This window comes from Eleutherodactylus coqui, chromosome 8, assembly GCF_035609145.1.
Source record: "Eleutherodactylus coqui strain aEleCoq1 chromosome 8, aEleCoq1.hap1, whole genome shotgun sequence".
NCBI classification, from domain to species: domain Eukaryota; kingdom Metazoa; phylum Chordata; class Amphibia; order Anura; family Eleutherodactylidae; genus Eleutherodactylus; species Eleutherodactylus coqui.
The window spans coordinates 33,455,547-33,474,392 of NC_089844.1; the positions used below are offsets into that span (position 1 = coordinate 33,455,547).

The 18,846-nt window shown below is 45.3% G+C and overlaps 1 protein-coding gene across 1 annotated transcript in view; it reads right to left on the minus strand.

Moving 5' to 3' along the window:
* The window catches only part of LOC136576287 (aldehyde oxidase-like), a 155,128-nt gene that overhangs the window by 65,317 nt on the left and 70,965 nt on the right, over positions 1-18,846 (minus strand). The window contains exons 16-19 of the mRNA XM_066575463.1: positions 15,398-15,485; positions 11,064-11,150; positions 6,060-6,251; positions 5,138-5,365 (exon numbers count right to left, since the gene is read on the minus strand). Coding sequence (XP_066431560.1) covers positions 5,138-5,365; positions 6,060-6,251; positions 11,064-11,150; positions 15,398-15,485 — 595 coding nt within the window. The remainder of the gene's footprint in view (positions 1-5,137; positions 5,366-6,059; positions 6,252-11,063; positions 11,151-15,397; positions 15,486-18,846) is intronic.

The following is an 18,846-nucleotide window of genomic DNA, read 5'->3' on the forward strand; positions in this document are numbered from 1 at the left end:
ACTGGGGTTCTTTAGAAGTGGACACATATAGTTACAACTCCGTGTGGACCGACAACATGGGTGGCTCCCTGGAACCCACCGGCGGTACATAAATATATCCCATTGCAGTGCCCAATACAGCTGATGTAACGTCAGCTTTAATGCAGGTGGGCAAAAAATTTATTGGATTACACTGTAGGCGAGGGCCCCAAAAAATTGGTGTACCAACAGTACTAATGTACCTCAGAAAAATTGCCCATGCCCAACCAAGAGGGCAGGTGAAACCCATTAATCGCTTTGGTTAATGTGGCTTCATTGGTAACTAGGCCTGGAGGCAGCCCAGTTAAAATAAAAATTGGTTCAGGTGAAAGTTTCAACGCTTTAATGAGCATTGAAACGTATAAAAATTGTTTACAAAAATTATATGACTGAGCCTTGTGGGCCTAAGAAAAATTGCCCGTTCGGCGTGATTACGTGAGGTTTCAGGAGGAGGAGCAGGAGGAGGAGGAGGAATATTATACACAGATTGATGAAGCAAAAATGTCCCCATTTTTGATGGTGATAGAGAACGATGCTTCCATCCGCGGGTGCAGCCTACGTATTGCTTAGGTATCGCTGCTGTCCGCTGGTGAAGAAGAGAAGTCTGGGGAAATCCAGGCTTTGTTCATCTTGATGAGTGTAAGCCTGTCGGCACTGTCGGTTGACAGGCGGGTAAGCTTATCCGTGATGATTCCCCCAGCCGCACTAAACACCCTCTCTGACAAGACGCTAGCCGCAGGACAAGCAAGCACTTCCAGGGCATACAGCGCGAGTTCAGGCCACGTGTCCAGCTTCGACACCCAGTAGTTGTAGGGGGCAGAGGCGTCACCGAAGACGGTCGTGCGATCGGCTACGTACTCCCTCACCATCCTTTTACCGTGCTCCCGCCAACTCAGCCTTGACTGGGGAGCGGTAACACAGTCTTGCTGGGGAGCCATAAAGCTGGCAAAGGCCTTGGAGAATGTTCCGATGCCTGCGCTGTACATGCTGCCTGATCTCTGCGCCTCCCCTGCTACCTGGCCCTCGGAACTGCGCCTTCTGCCACTAGCGCTGTCGGATGGGAAGTTTACCATCAGTTTGTCCACCAGGGCCCTGTTGTATAGCATCATTCTCGAACCCCTTTCCTCTTCGGGAATGAGAGTGGAAAGGTTCTCCTTTTACTGTGGGTCGAGCAGTGTGTACACCCAGTAATCCGTAGTGGCTAGAATGCGTGTAACGCGAGGGTCACGAGAAAGGCATCCTAACATGAAGTCAGCCATGTGTACCAGGGTACCTGTACGCAACACATGGCTGTCCTCACTAGGAAGATCACTTTCAGGATCCTCCTCCTCCTCAGGCCATACACGCTGAAAGGATGACAGGCAAGCAGCATGGGTACCCTCAGCAGTGGGCAAGCTGTCTCTTCCCCCTCCTCCTCATGCTCCTCCTCCTCCTCAACGCGCTGAGATATAGACATGAGGGTGCTCTGATTATCCAGCGACATACTGTCTTCCCCCGCCTCCGTTTCCGAGTGCAAAGCGTCTGCCTTTATGCTTTGCAGGGAACTTCTCAAGAGGCATAGCAGAGGAATGGTGACGCTAATGATTGCAGCATCCCCGCTCACCATCTGGGTAGACTCCTCAAAGTTTCCAAGGACCTGGCAGATGGCTGCCAACCAGGCCCACTCTTCTGTAAAGAATTGAGGAGGCTGACTCCCACTACGCCGCCCATGTTGGAGTTGGTATTCCACTATAGCTCTACGCTGCTCATAGAGTCTGGCCAACATGTGGAGCGTAGAGTTCCACCGTGTGGGCACGTCGCACAGCAGTCGGTGCACTGGCAGATTAAACCGATGTTGCAGGGTCCGCAGGGTGGCAGCGTCCGTCTTGGACTTGCGGAAATGTGCGCTGACCCGGCGCACCTATCCGAGCAGGTATGACAAGTGTGGGTAGCTTTTCAGAAAGCGCTGAACCACCAAATTAAAGACGTGGGCCAGGCATGGCACGTGCGTGAGGCTGCCGAGCTGCAGAGCCGCCACCAGGTTACGGCCGTTGTCACACACGACCATGCCCGGTTGGAGGCTCAGCGGCGAAAGCCAGCGGTCGGTCTGCTCTGTCAGACCCTGCAGCAGTTCGTGGGCCGTGTGCCTCTTCTCTCCTAAGCTGAGTAGTTTCAGCACGGCCTGCTGACGCTTGCCCACCGCTGTGCTGCCACGCCGCGCGACAGCAAGTGCTGGCGACGTGCTGCTGCTGACACATCTTGATTGCGAGACAGAGGTTGCGTTGGAGGAGGAGGAGGGTGGTTTAGTGGAGGAAGCATACACCGCCGCAGATACCAGCACCGAGCTGGGGCCCGCAATTCTGGGGGTGGGTAGGACGTGAGCGGTCCCAGGCTCTGACTCGGTCCCAGCCTCCACTAAATTCACCCAATGTGCCGTCAGGGAGATATAGTGGCCCTGCCCGCCTGTGCTTGTCCACGTGTCCGTTGTTAAGTGGACCTTGGCAGTAACCGCGTTGGTGAGGGCGCGTACAATGTTGCGGGAGACGTGGTCGTGCAGGGCTGGGACGGCACATCGGGAAAAGTAGTGGCAACTGGGAACCGAGTAGCGCGGGGCCGCCACCGCCATCATGCTTTTGAAAGCCTCCGTTTCCACAAGCCTATATGACAGCATCTCCAGGCTGATCAATTTGGAAATGTGCACGTTTAACGCTTGAGCATGCGGGTGCGTGGCGGCGTACTTGCGCTTGCGCTCAAACAGTGGCGTTAGCGACGTCTGGACGCTGCGCTGAGAGACATTGCTGGATGGGGCCGAGGACAACGGAGGTGAGGGTGTGGGTGCAGGCCAGGAGACGGTAGTGCCTGTGTCCTCAGAGGGGGGTTGGATCTCAGTGGCAGGTTGGGGCACAGGGGGAGAGGCAGTGGTGCAAACCGGAGGCGGTGAACGGCCTTCGTCCCACCTTGTGGGGTGCTTGGCCATCATATGCCTGCGCATGCTGGTGGTGGTGGCTCCCCAGCTGATCTTGGCGCGACAGAGGTTGCACACCACTGTTCGTCGGTCGTCAGGCGTCTCTGTGAAAACTGCCACACTGTAGAGCACCTTGACCTCTGCAGGGTGGCATGGCGCGAGGGGGCGCTTTGGGAAACAGTTGGTGGATTATTCGGTCTGGCCCTGCCTCTACCCCTGGCCACCGCACTGGCTCGGCCTGTGCCCACACCCTGACTTGGGCCTCCGCGTCCTCGCCCATGTCCTCTAGGCCAACCCCTACCCCTCAGCATGCTGTATTACCAGTAGTGCAGAAACAGAACGCTGTAATTAAATATGCCACTTATTGGCCTGTGGTTGGAGGCTGACTTCGCTTACGGAACGCACAGCAGAGCCAGGAAATAATTTTGCGCAAGCCTGCTGTAACACTTAGCTGGCTGCGTATGAATTAGGACAACTACCCCCAGCACAGACCCAGTACACTGAGGACGGTCACAGGCAGCCCAAATAGATTTTTTTTCCCAAATGTTTTTGGAAAGGCCCACTGCTTATATACACTGTATATGTCTTCTCTCTCTGCATCACCACTACTGGCCCTGGAGTATGTAAAATAACTGCAGACTGTTGCACTGTGGACTGGAATACAGCGGTGATGTAACAGCCAACACAAAGCCAGGAAATAATTTTGCGCAAGCCTGCTGTAACACTTAGCTGGCTGCGTATGAATTAGGACAACTACCCCCAGCACAGACCCAATACACTGAGGACACTCACAGGCAGCCCAAATAGATTTTTTTCCCCAAATGTTTTTGGAAAGGCCCACTGCCTATATACACTGTATATGTCTTCTCTCTCTGCCTCACCACTACTGGCCCTGGAGTATGTAAAATAACTGCAGACTGTTGCACTGTGGACTGGAATACAGCGGTGATGTAACAGCCAACACAAAGCCAGGAAATAATTTTGCGCAAGCCTGCTGTAACACTTAGCTGGCTGCGTATGAATTAGGACAACTACCCCCAGCACAGACCCAGTACACTGAGGACAGTCACAGGCAGCCCAAATAGATTTTTTTTCCCAAATGTTTTTGGAAAGGCCCACTGCCTATATTCAATAAATATGTCTTCTGTCCCTGCCTCACCACCACTACTGGCCCTGGACTATGTATAATTACTGCAGGGCGCAATGCTCTGCACGTCCGATATACAAAAAAAAAATGTGCAACACTGCAAAAAGCAGCCTCCACACTACTGCGCACGGTTAGATGTGGCCCTAAGAAGGACCGTTGGGGTTCTTGAAGCCTAAAATACTCCTAACACTCTCCCTATAGCAACTCCAGCAAGACAGCACTTTCCCTGATCTCTGTCAGAATGCATCTGTGGCGAGCCGCGGGAGGGGCCGATTTATATACTCGGGTGACACCTGATCTCGCCAGCCACTCACTGCAGGGGGGTGGTATAGGGCTTGAACGTCGCAGGGGGAAGTTGTAATGCCTTCCCTGTCTTTCTATTGGCCAGAAAAGCGCGCTAACGTCTCAGAGATGAAAGTGAAAGTAACTCGAACATCGCGTGGTGCTCGTTTCAAATAACGAGCATCTCGAACACGCTAATACTCGAACGAGTATCAAGCTCGGACGAGTACGTTCGCTCATCTCTAGTTAATACACCTGTGTCTAAAACCTAAATATTACATTTTGAATGAAGCTAATATCCATTACTTTATTGCATCATACATGCAAGGTTGATGGAAGTAGAGGGCTGGTGGCTTGTTGCTGGCAACCACCCAGAGCTCATGTCCACGTCACGTTTATGACTCACATCGCAGGCCTCTCACTAGCAAAGCCAGAAACCTACTGCACACTGATGAGGGGCAAACACCCCGAAATCTGTGTATGGAATCTAGCTTGGCTTTCAATTCCCAGTTATTGTTATAAGGCTTGTGTAAAAAGTCTAATGTTGATTTGAAGGAATGCTGCCTTCCAATAGGTGGAGCTGAGGAGGCATTGTTCCAGTTCCCTTATTTGCATATTACCTAGAGGAGCATGAATGGTCTTTTAAGTCTCCCCATTTACTGCTCTCCCTAAGGAGAAATGATAGTGTTTCTGACCAACATGCCCCAACACACTGAAACTTCCTAGCTACTCTCCTAGGTACAAACCTGAGTAATGTAGTCTCCAATAAATCCTGCAGGAAACATGGCAGGGATGATAGCGAAGCCTCTCTTCTTCCAGGTGCAATGCTTGTTGGTTTTCCTTCCCGCAGTCCTCCTCTGAAGGTATGACGACTTTTCCAAACACTCATCCCAGCACCCCAACAAGTTAGTTGCATCAAACTCCTGCTTGAATGGTGTCTCGCTGTGTTCTCTGTGTAGATTCATGTATTGTACCTATTGCACCGAGAACATTATTCATCATCCACAAATTGGATTACATTGTTTACACGATGTCAATAGTTACACACTGTGAATGCAGTAATCCTAGTACATTAAGCACATTAACTGTGAAATTGATTTGATCGGCTTAGGGCTTGTTCACACTTGCACTGATTGATTCTGTTGTTCAACTTCATCCTAGGAGCCAAACAATGGCAAAGCCAAAAGTCCCAGATTCAGGTTATACCAGACCCAAATAGCACTGGAAAATGCTGGAACACATTATATTTAAAGATGGGCAAGCAAGCTTGGATAAGGCAATTACTCGAGCGAGCAGGCTCGGGTGGGGGGTGGGGGGGAGGAGATCTCTCTCACTCTCCTACCTGCTACCCCCTGCCCCCCGCCGCCCTCCCTGGCATGCTCGGACAAGAATGCAGTTACTAGAGAAGAGCGATGCTCGCTCGAGTAACTGCCTTATCCAAGCATGCCGGCTCATCTCTAATTATATTCAATGTCTTCTGTCCAACCGGAAGTGGTTAAGCAATCTGTGCTAGGAGGCGGAATTTAATTCTGTCCCCAGTACCACTTAAAGAAGAAAAGAAAAACACAATAACGAGCAGAAGGCTCTTTGCTGTCATCCTGTGTACAATGTTGGGGTATTTTAGAGGGTATTTACAGATTTCATAGAACCATATAGTATTCGTATTACCTTTTCTGGTGACACACCACATCTGTTGGCCACCGCATCAATCCAAATCTCTGCCAGCAGAGCTGCCTGTGCGAATCCGTACCCATCGCAGAACAACTTGGCTGGTAAGTTTGTCCTGCATGCTGTCACACTACACCGTGTATTGGGGATGCTGTAAGCATTTTGTGCGCTCAGTAAGGACGTAGTAAGCACCTGTAATCAGCAAAAGACACAAACCCAAAATAAAATAATGAATAACACTGCCATAGATAAGCAAATAGGCGGCTCATAGTAACTTTAGTGCGCTGATTTCAACTATGATATCCGTTTTTTCCGCCATGTAAGGTTTTCCAGTTATGGTAAATAATGTAATCCAATTGCTGTTGTATTGTATTTTTTGTAAATCTGCCTATACAATTAATCCAGTCGCTCGCCATTAACCTTGATTAATAAAAAGAATAACAAGAAGATTGCTCAACTATTTCACAATCACTGTTACACACCGCGTGCTGACTGAACACTATAAGGGTAGGTGTATGTAACATATAGGGTATGCTTCCACGTGGCGTAAACACTGCGGATCATCCACCAGTAAGTTGACCAGTAAATTAGAAATGCCAGAAATGTGCTTTTTTGGTCATTCTGTCTCCTAGAAAAAATGCAATAAAAAGTGATCGAAAAGTCATACATATTCCAAGATGGTACTAACGCAAACTAGAGGACATCTTGTAAGAAATGAGCCCTCGCACAACTATGTGGATGGAAGAATATAAAAGTTAATTGCGTGCAGATGATGGCGGCAGAAAATAATTTAAAAAAAATGTAAATGTCTTAAAAAAAAATAAAAGTAGTACAGCAATAAAAAAAAAACGACATAAATTTGGTATCATAGTAATCGCACTGACCCCTAGAATAAAGCTACCATGTCATTTTTGTTGCAGTTGGTGCGCCCTCGAAATAAGACAATGTTTTTTTTTTCAATTTACTCCATTTAGAACTTTTAAAAAGTTTTCAGTACATTATATGGTACATAAAATAGCACCATTGAAAAATACAACTTGTCCCACAAAAAGCAAGCCCTCCTACAGCGACGTCGATGGATAAATAAAGGAGCTACGATTTTTTTAGAACGGAAAAAAAAAATGCTTGGTCACTAAGGGGTTAAATAACTAGAAAATGAGACGTGCCGCTATTATTTAGTTTTAACAGTGTCATCAGTATGTTTTAATTTTACGGAAACAAATCAATTACTTTCTGTGACAAAAATGTTTTAAAATTTTGTCGCACGGTGTAATTAAAACGTGTTCCTTATTATTTTTTTCTAAATTGGTAAAAAATTCTATGCTGATTCATTTCAAAATGTAACTAGGCCCATGTCACACTTGCATATTTGTGCGTGTATTACGCAGAATATTGAACCGATTGTTCTCATTCACATGCGCGTATTTGGCATGCGTAATTCGTCCGTGCAATAAAATACGCAGCATGCTCTATTTTTCTATTCTTTGTGCAGGGAAAGAACACTCTTGAACTCTTTAAACTAATTGGCTATTTCAATAGCTGAGAGCATCGATGTGTTTTTTGTTTTTTTTTCTGCATGTGCAATTGCATAAGAATTGCACGCGCAAAAAGCACCAATGAACCCGCAGGGTATGTTCACACGTAGCAGAAATGCTGCAGATTTTCCACTTACTGCAGTGCATGGAGCAGCCCTCATCTGACAACTGCTGACAACTGCTTCTAAGTGCTGAAGCCACCAGTCAAGTGATACGGAAGTGGGCGCATCACCTAACCAGTTACTGCGCCACTTAGTGGTTGCCGAGTGAGGAATGCGAGGGCTGCTCCATGCACTGCAATGAGAAGTTGCTGATTGTAAGATGAGAGGACGAAATCCTTGGGAGTTTGCAGCAGAATTTTCCACTGTGGAAAATCTGCAGCATTTCTGCTAAACCACTTAAAGTGGTTTACAGGGACTTAAATGGACACTAACTTTTCACATAACATATGCTTATTTAACAGCCTATATGAGTATCATCAATTTTTGTAATATACTTGTATTAAGCTGAAAATTATGTTTGAAGTGCCTGCCATTATGGATCTCTCTTCCAGCACCTTTGGAATCCACTGCCTGTCGTTAGGCATTTGGCTTCTCTTGTAACAGGGACATGAGGACACTGCTGGTTACTATGTACAACAGAGAGGCGGGCATTAAAATGCTGCCTTACAGCTGATTGGAGTAATGCTATGCAACACAGCTTGGTAAGTATTGAAGAGGAAGTACTGGTCAGCATGGAATTGGCAGAATGGCTGCTTAGGAATCGCTCTCCACCTGTAGGTGGATTGCAAATAACAGGATAGTAGAAAAATTAAAAAAAATCTACATGAAAAATGGGATTGATAGAGTTTAAACTGTGTGTAAATAATAGCAAAGGAGCAGCTAATGAAGACCTGGGCTGCTTTTGAAAACTTTTTGAAAACTCAGTTCTGTTGCTCGGAACTCAAAGGGAGCTGTGCAGGTGCAGTGAAGAAGGGAGCTCTGTATTCAACTATGCAGCTGGCTGAAGACAGATTTCCCTAGTAACAGCTTGCCATATTGCAAAAATGCTTAGAAATCACCTATTCTACTATTTTTCTGAGACAGAGCCCGAATTCCTCCTCCTTTCTTTATTGAACTCCTTTATTAACTCCTAAGCAGCCTCTAGTATAACTGCAAGCAGTCTGAATTTTCTCATTGAGTGTTATATGCATGTGTGAGATTGTTCTCAGTAATAGAAACCAAGTAATCTTGTAGATATGATACCTTTTAATGGCTGACAAAAATACATGATGTTACAGCAAGTTTTCAGATTCTTATCGACCCTTCATCAGGCTAATGATTACCTGGTTTCTCATACTGAGAACAATCACATTTTACTCTACTGGCTAACACCGTACCAAACTTTTTTCATATGTGTGAGAATAAGCACAAAATGAAGAACTCTGACCCCTATAAAGAAAAAAAATCAAGTCAATCAGCACAAACAATAGCAAATAAAACAATCCCTACACTTTAAAGGAATAGTTGTTTAGTAAAAATTCTTTCCTGCGCTCACAGAGCCTATTTAAGACGTGATAAAAATGTTCCTCCAAATAAAGGAGACTTACTTTGGAGGAGGGGGTTATGGTTTCCAATGTTCCCTGTCCTAATTCCAACACCTCTATGCAGCCACCAAAGAATTTTCCTTTCAGCCCAAAAGGTTTCTTCTCTGTATTTATTCAAGCCAGCAGTATGACAACGCGTTTCGGTACACAATGTACCCTTATCAAGTCATATAAAACAGTTAAAACAGTGAATATATATAGTGTCTTTATCTGGTAAATCCCGGTGTTCCTCCTTCTCAATCCCCCTAGGGGGAGGAGGGAGCGGTGGGTTATCGGCGCATTCTCATCGTCATAGAATGCGACTCTAGTTGGTGTTACGTGCAACGTCATCCCGTCTGGATGTACGTCGCTACGTTCTAAAATCTCAGATACGTCATTACGTGTGACGCGGAGTGTCTCGGCGTGCCGCGTCAGTGCTTCCAGTTACCGTCATCACGTCACGTGATGTGCGGAACCCTGGGATACATCCCTGCGTCTCCACGTCATCACGCTTCTTATAATGTAGGTCACGCCGGTGCGTGTCACTCTGGAACGCTACGTTAGATCTTACAATGCAGCATCACCCCACTGTGTATTAACATGATCTTATAAACTTCCCCCTATAATATATACTTAAAACATAATTTCTTATAAACTCCGCTATATTAATAACAACACCCATTAATCTTATTTGAAAAAACTCATTAAAATAATTATATTACTCTCTCCTATCTTCTATTCTAGCATATCCCCAAAGTCCTAAACTGAACTAATATTTACTCCTAGCAAACTAAAACAATTAATCTCCTGTGCTAATTACATATATATTAAAATCACTAATTAAACTTATAAAATTTCTATCCAAATTAATATACAATTCAATAGATACTGTTATAACATCAATAATATACATAAATGATTCATATACATACACATAATTTAAAATTTTCTCTAAAATTTCATTTAAACCACCCGGTCTCAAGGTTCCCAATTTAAATATCCAGTACATCTCCCGATTTTTTAAAACTGAAAATAGCCCTGATTGTACATTCTCTAACAGTGTAAAATCCTTGTTATGATCATTTAAAAAATGTTTCGACACACTGTGGTTTAAAAATCCATTTTTTATATTAGTTCTATGCTTATTTAACCTGGTTCTCAGTGCATTAATCGTGTGGCCCACATATCTAAGTCCGCAAGGACACTCTATAAGACATATTATATAGGTGGTACTACAATGCATATATTTTTTTAAAATATGTGGTGTTCTTCCCTTCCCCATATCTATTTCTTTTCTGCCATGGACAATGTTTTGACATTTACAGTTCCCAATACCGCATCTATATGAACCTCGTAAAGGTTTTTTGTCCAAAAATTACCTCCCTTTCTTTCTACTACACTTTAAAGGGGTCTTTCGACACTCATAAAAAACTGGCCGAGGAAGGCACAAAATAACCAACTAAAGCATTCTCACCAGTCAGATGGTCCCTGGGTCCATCACAGCCATTCCAGTCCCCGCCACTCTGGAACCAAGCAGTGACTACAGTAGTCATGTGCTGTTTATTGTGCTCCAGTCCCCACTGCTCCAGAACCAGACAGATCTTTGTGCACATGACCACTCAGCTAGTCACAGGCTTCAGCGGTGATTCTGCCATGAACCGTACTTGCCTGCTGAAGCCAATGATCTGTCCGATTCTGGAGCAGCGGGCACTGGAGTAGCTGCGGTGGGAAATCTGACAAATGAGAATGCCTTCGTTTATTTCATGCCATCCCCAGCCCTCCACCATATATTTTTTCCAAATGTCAGAAAACCCCTTTATAAGGTTTAAAATGCTATTCCATGACACATAGTAATATAAATTATTTTATGGTATTTCCAGTAAAATATGGCTAGATTTCTGATACCTTGAAAGATTCATCTGGTCTGTGACCAGCATTACAGTAGTAGCTGACATCCAATGCTATAATTCTTCCGTCATCCATACACCCCACCTACAAGAAAATGATACATTTGGTAATTCATTATTTATACATTTAGTCACTTAAATGCATGTATTTGGGGTTGACAATCATGGCACGTAGAAACATTGCACCGTAAAAAATAGAACATACGGGACTGAACTACACGCCTGCTATTATACGCTGGGTAAAAAGATAATTCTGGGTCTGTCTTTTGACCGATATACGCTGGCGTCTCCCATAGACTCCTATGGGAGCTTAAAAAAAAGGGGGGGGGGGAGACAGTTTAGCAGCATCCAACACTGCAAAAAAGTATCCAGGTGCCTCTATTTAGGCATTTAAAGTCATTCCGAGGATTTATGCCGAGCGAGAGTTTTCTGGGGTGCAACGTATTATTTCGCTAAATTGTTGCACCCAGCCACGTGAATGGACGAGAAAACGCTTGATCATGGAGAATTGTCCATTGGAGAATTGTCCGGAAGTGTGAAAGTGAAAATGCATACGCTTGTGTGAAGGAGCCCCAAGCGCCTAATCACATCAGTGCAGAGGTTCTGTTTGGAGCGCCAGTCTCTGATTTCCGGTAAGTGACAGAAGGATCAATAGGTAAGATTTGTCTATTTCCTTATGACACAAAAGTGTGCAAGAGAGTTGATACTCCTGGTGGGGTTTTGAACATAATGAACGATCTAGCCTTAATGGATAAATGGTCAAAACAATGGAAGCCTCAGTTGAATGTTTCCAAATGTAAAATAATGCACTTCGGGAGAAGTAATCCCTGGAGTGAGGGTCACATTGGATCCTCGGTGTTATGCCGGTCTTCAGAAGACAAGAATTTGCTTTTCTGTGTCCTTGATTTGTTCCCTGAAAAAACCCTTAGGCCATGGTCACACGAGGCAGATTCCCGACGGAAATGTCGCGGTTTGGCCGCAGCGAAAAACCGCGACATTTCCGCTGGGAGAACCGTGGCTTTGAAGCAGCCTCACACTTCCGCTGCGGCCAGCGCTCCCATAAAGGAGAGCGCGGCCACAGCGGAAAAGAAAATTGGCATGCTGCGGTCGGCAAATCCGCGCTGCAGCTGCGGCTTCTGCCGGCTTAGCCGTAGCGGATTTGCCGTCCCGTGTGGACGAGATTTCTGAGAAATCTCGTCCACATGGCTGGCTAATCCCGGGATTAGCGGCTGCATGCGGATTTGCCACAGCGAAATTCCGCAGGGAATTTCCGCAGCAAATCCGCCCTGTGTGAACCCAGCCTTAGGTTGAAATGATAAATTCAGACTATTATTGCGTTTCAGGTTAAAATGTAATAATATTTTTATGTTTTTAAACTTACTTCGCACCTTTGAACTTTTTCCCATTATTTGCTGGATTTAAACTGTGAAAATGTGAAAAATAACTGGAAAATTTGAGGTGTTCTAAAACTTTTAACCGGTAGTGTAGAATGAGTCCATTTTGGCTACAAAAATGGTGGAAGGTCTCAAGAACAAAAGATATCAGGAAAGACTTGAAGAACCTAATTTGCATAGCTTGAAGGAAAGAAGGGACGGGGGGGGGGGGGGGAGGGTGATCAAAACTGTTGTGTATGTCAAAGGTATAAATAAGGGATCAGGAGGGAAGTGTTTTTGATAGAAAGCTAAACACAAGAACAAGGGGGCATCATCTGAGATTGGTTGGGGCAAAGATCTGAAGCAATGTCAGAAAATGTTATTTTGCTAAAAGAGTAGTAGATGCTTGGGACAAACTTCCAGTAGACATGGTTGGAAAATCAACAATAAATGAATTCAAGCCTGGGATAAGTACCGTATCTACTCGAGTATTAGCCGACCCGAGTATAAGCCGAGTCAATAAGTTTTACCACAAAAAATTAGTAAAACTTATCGATTCGAGTATAAGCCTAGCTATACTCGAGTGTATAGTAGGTAAAAAAAAAAAAAGCAATACTCACCTATCAGCCGGCGTCTATGTCCCTGGTGCGATGCTGTCCCCAGTGGGGCAGCCAGCTGCTGCAGTCTTCTGCCCGCTGTCTTCTCCCTGGCTTGCATTTGCAATCCCCGCTGTCAGCGCTGTGATTGGATCGAGCGCTGGCCAATTACAGTCGCTGCTCGATAAACCAATAACAGACATTCAGTGATGTCATTCTGAATTGCTGTGATTGGTTTATCGAGCAGCGGCTGTAATTGGCCAGCGCTGGATCCAATCACAGCGCTGACGGCGGGGATTTCAAAAGCAAACCGGGGAGAAGACTTCAGCAGCTGGCCGCACCATTGGGGACAGCATTGCGCCGGGGACACAGACGCCGGCTGATAGGCGAGTATTGATTTTTTTTTTTACCTCACTCGAGTATAAGCCGAGGGGGGCTTTTTCAGCACATTTTTTTGTGCTGAAAGACTCAGCTTATACTTGAGTATATACGGTTGTAACAGGGTGGGAGGAATGGTCTGGAGTGGAAGGTATGTGTCACAGAGGTTATTAGCCTCTGTAAGGTAGTCCGGTCCTCTTTCACTCCAGGCCAGATCTTACCACCTGTCAAGCATGCCATTTAAGGAGATAGGTGGAAGGTAGAAGGAGGTGTGTGTGGGCCTGGGAGATACAGCCTGCAGTTACTCTGTGACTTCCACTGTGAACAGAGAGGTGCTGTGGACGAGGCGCTGCATGGTTCCAGCAGGACCCCTGGGGGGATATGCCAGCCCTTGGACTAGAGCCTGAGAAATTGAAGGCAGAAGGACCAGCTGCGCTCTGGACATCCACAGATCTGTGCACCTCCATGGACTTGTATGGTCTCCTCAGCTGAGGACGTACCTGTGTCACCTCCGGACTGAGGAGGGTTAAACCTAAACAGTGACTTTTTGTTGTTGCTATCATTTACCATTTATCTGGAGACCCAGTTATTTATGTTTCTGTTAAGGACTGTATAAATAAACTTAAAGGGGTTGTCCCGCGAAAGCAAGTGGGGTTATACACTTCTGTATGGCCATATTAATGCCCTTTGTAATGTACATCGTGCAATAAATATGAGCCATACAGAAGTTATTCACTTACCTGCTCCGTTGCTAGCGTCCCCGTCTCCATGGTGCCGTCTAATTTCAGTGTCTAATAGCCCGATTAGACGCGCTTGCGCAGTCCGGTCTTCTCCCTTCCGAATGGGGCCGCTCGTGCCGGAGAGCTGCTCCTTGTAGCTCCGCCACGTCATGTGTGCCGATTCCAGCCAATCAGGAGGCTGGAATCGGCAATGGAGCGCACAGAGCCCACGGTGCACCATGGGAGAAGACCCGCGGTGCATCGTGGGTGAAGATCCCGGCGGCCATCTTACTAAGGTAAGTAAGAAGTCGCGGGAGCGCGGGGATTCGGGTAAGTACTGGACGGTTTGTTTTTTTTTACCCCTGCATCGGGTTTGTCTCGCGCCGAACGGGGGGGCTATTGAAAAAAAAAAAAACAGTTTCGGCGCGGGACAACCCCTTTAACAAGAAGAAAAGTGACGGTTTGGAGTACTCTTTAACCCCCGCTGTGCTACAACGGTATATATCTATCCTAAGAGAGAAATAATATAAACGCAGATTAAACAGCCCTTGTGGTCTTTTTCTGCTGTCCATTTTATATATTTCAATGCTCCTGCCTTACCCAGTCAAATGTTAAAGGCCCAGAAAGTTGGGAGAACTTTTGGATCTCAGGAAACATACAATATAGTAAAAGTATAAGAGACAACACTAGTTTTACTGTATGCAGACAGATCTGGTAAGCAAGAATGCAGTAAGGTTCGCAAGGGATCTGAAGAAAAAGGGTGTTTCTGAACATCTACAATCAAACTGATTTGATTAAGTAACCCTACTTTTGCCTCTTATAGGCCGCTTGCACACGGGCGGAAATTCTGCGGCGGGCTTTCCCGTAGAATTTCCACCCGTGGAAGCTGCCATAGGATACGATAGAAAACGCAATCCCAGGCAGACAGCCGTGATTTGTCCACGTGAAATCACGCTTGAAAAACAAATTGTGGCATGCTCTAGTTCTGTCACTTCCTGGCCACCGGCTCCGGTCTGCGCATGCGTCGGCACATCAAAGAGGGCTCGGGTCGGGTCTCGCTGCGAGAATTCTTGCAGCGGGATCTGACCCGGACGTCTGCAGGCGGCCATATTCTGTATATTCTGGTACATATAATGACTGTTGATTAGAGCATGAAGTACACATAGGACAGGGGAATACCTAGTAAATAAGATGGCAAGCAGAACAATATCACCTCAGTTACAAGATCAAAGTGAGTTCATAAATCTGTCTTTCCACAGAACTAACCTTGTATTTGCCGAAGAATGCAGGCTGAGATCTGAACACTGGTAGCTTCACTGTTTGCTCAATCACTGAGCTAACTACTTGGCCAGAACTGAAATTTAAAAACAAATTAAACTTTTTTGTACAGAAGATACTGAAACATTGTTAGTATATTACACACATTTATACAAATCGGGCTTGCCAAATCATCAGGACTTATAGGCTATGTACACCTATATACCCCTTTTTTTTAAAGCAATGTATGTTTGGAAATTAAGACTTTTTTTTTTACTGGTTTTCATTAATAATATCTAGAGATGAGCGAACGTACTCGGTAAAGCACTACTCGTCCGAGTAATGTGCTTTATCCGAGTACCTCTCCGCTCGTCCTGAAAGATTCGGGGAGCGCCGCTGCTGACAGGTGAGTTGCGGCGGGGAGCAGGGGAGAGCGGGCGGGAGAGAAGGAGAGAGAGATCTCCCCTCCGTTCCTCCCCGCTCTCCCCTGCAGCTCCCCGCTCCGCGGCGCTCCCCGAATCTTTCAGGGCGAGCGGGGAGGTACTCGGATAAAGCACATTACTCGGACGAGTAGTGCTTTTACCGGGTACGTTCGCTCATCTCTAATAATATCTGATTGTTTGATTTCTATGCTTGTATCATTTTCCAATGCACTGAAGACTGAAATTCTCTTAGGCCTCATGTCCACGGGGTAAATCAGGCCCGCGCGGATTTCTGCTGCGGATACACTATAATTTTCTTTTTTTTTCATGCGGGAGATCAATTGCAATATGAACTCTGTTTTCTTTCACGTGTGGATTTGCTAAATATAACTTCCCCGTGGACATGAGGCCTTAGAGTAAACTAAATGACTTCACTCCCAGCCTGCTCACCTGTTATGAATGTGCATTCACTGCCTTTCCACTAAGGTAATACAAAGGGCTGTATGACAGTGTCGGGGGTTAGTGAAGGAGATCAGGAAGACAGAGAGTACAGAAAACTGCTATTAAGGAGAGCTGAATTTTCTGCTCCCATCAGCACTGAGAGACAACCACAAGCAGTTACTCAGAGAGATGATAAGATAGACGAGATAGCTGTGTAGTACTGAATGAGCATGGTTATGCTACACAGCCTCTGAGAGAGGAGGTGGCGGAGCAAACCTTGTGTTCATTCATGAGAGATGCCAGCTAGAGATGAGCGAGTATACTCGCTAAGGCACATTACTCGAGCGAGTAGTGCCTTAGCCAAGTATCTCCCCGCTCGTCTCTAAAGATTCGGGGGTCGGCGCGGGTGACAGGTGAGTTGCAGCGGGGAGCGGGGGAGAGAGAGGGAGAGAGAGATCTCACCTCCATTCCTCCCCGCTCTCCCCCGCCGCTCCCCGCCCCCCAACGAATCTTTAGAGACGAGCGGGGAGATACTCGGCTAAGGCACTACTCGCTCGAGTAATGTGCCTTAGCGAGTATACTCGCTCATCTCTAATACCAGTTGATCAGAACTCCAGAACCATAAACATGAATGCAGAAGAGACTGCAAACCAAGTACAAGGTTTTCTAAATGCATGAGAAGGAAAACACAATGCAAAAAATCAGATGTGCATCATTTTTTTTCTGCAAGGATTTTGTAACAGGTGTATTGATTTTTCATGCACAGGGGTTTCCATGTTCTTTAAGAACTAAGGCCCTATTCAGAATTCTATTCTTCTCTTTCGTTATGGAACAGAAGAATGAAAATAAAATGACTGACAGAACCCACTGACTATAATGGATTCTGTCTGATTTCTGTCATTTTACTGGAAAGCCTAGCACAACAGGCTGTGCTACTTTTTCTGGCATTTATGATAGAACCCTAAGACCCAATGTCCACAGGCGGATTTGATTTGAGGAATCCACGTGGTGAGATCTGCAATTCAAGCCGCCCATAGCGATGTATTAGCATCCGCAGGACAGTAAAAAGCATGCGGATGTGATTTTTTTCCCCCCAGTGTGCGGATCGCACGCGCGGGAAGAAATGCAGCAAGCTCCATTCTCTTGCAGAAAAGTCAATGGAAGCCATCTGATCTGCAGACCGCCAACAGCTGTCACTGTGGACGAGCCATGGGAAAGTAGATATTGAAAAAGAAAGCACTGCGCATGCATTTCGGTCGGTGCGCCCGGATACATCCGCCATCCTGAAGAAATAAGATCCGACCGCTACGAAGGAGACCCGCGCTGGATCCCGAGAGGTAAGAAAATGTCTTTTCCTCTACATGTCCGTGGGCACGGGCGGACTCCACTGCGGGATTCAGCAGTCAAAACCGTACGTGCAAGTGGACATTAGGCCTTACACAGAAGACACCAATGAAGTGAACAGAGCCTTATAAGATACTGAAATCATGTTCTGTATGTTCTGTTTCAGCTGACAATAATGTTATATCTACATTTATAAATATTTGGTGTATCTCTAGAAGGCCTCAGCACAATGGTATCGTAAAGAACACTGATTTAGTTAAATTCAAGATACAAGCCATAAATACACAAGTCCAGGTAATAGCAGCAGTCACACTGCACTGACATTAACAATCTTTCAGTAGTCAAGTATACTGGTAAATGCTCCTATACATGTAACAGGCATTGTAACAGTGTTTCTAATATTAACGCCAGACAGCTGTACTTGCAGCAAGAAGACAGGGGAATTGTGGAAAGAGGATTGTATAAGTGTATAGTGTGTAGCACTTATACAGGAGATAGAAGGGAAGACAGTAGAGACAGTGACCTAAGTAATGAAAATGGAGGTGGAGCAGTGGGAGGAGTTAGTGCAGTTAGAACCAGCAGATATTAGGGATACAATTAATAAAAAATAACCAAAAAACTTTCTGAACTGTATGGTGACTAAGGATATAAGTCTAACCAATAAAGTTGATGAACTGGAAGTAATAATGTCTGAAGAAAACTATGACATAGTGGGAAGAACTGAGACCTGGTTGGACAGAAGCTGTGACTGGGCAGTGAACTTAAAAGGTTACAGTCTGTTCAGAAGGGATCGTAAAAAACAAAAAGGTTGACGGTTTAAAATCTCTATAAATTTATAGTTTTTTTTTTGCTGTACTCTTTTTAAAATATAAAATATCTTTGGAAAAACTTTTTTTTTCGGACAGCCACAACTTTTTTATTTGTCCGTCAGCATAGTTGTACAAGAACTAATGTTTTGTGGGATGCCCTGTAGAGTCTATGGGTGTCATTTTGGAGCACATGCGACGTTTTAATCACTTTTTATTACATTTTTTCTTAGAGATGGGGTGACCAAAAAAAGCACTATTTTTTTATTTTCTGACGTTCACCATAAATGATGTGTTACTTTGATAGTTCTGACTTATGGATGCAGCAATACCAAATATGTTTTTTTTTTATTATTAGAAATATGGGAAAATGTTTTCTCTTAAACTTTTATTATCTTTGTTTTTTTTAACAATTAATAGAACTTTTTTAAACTAATTTTTATAC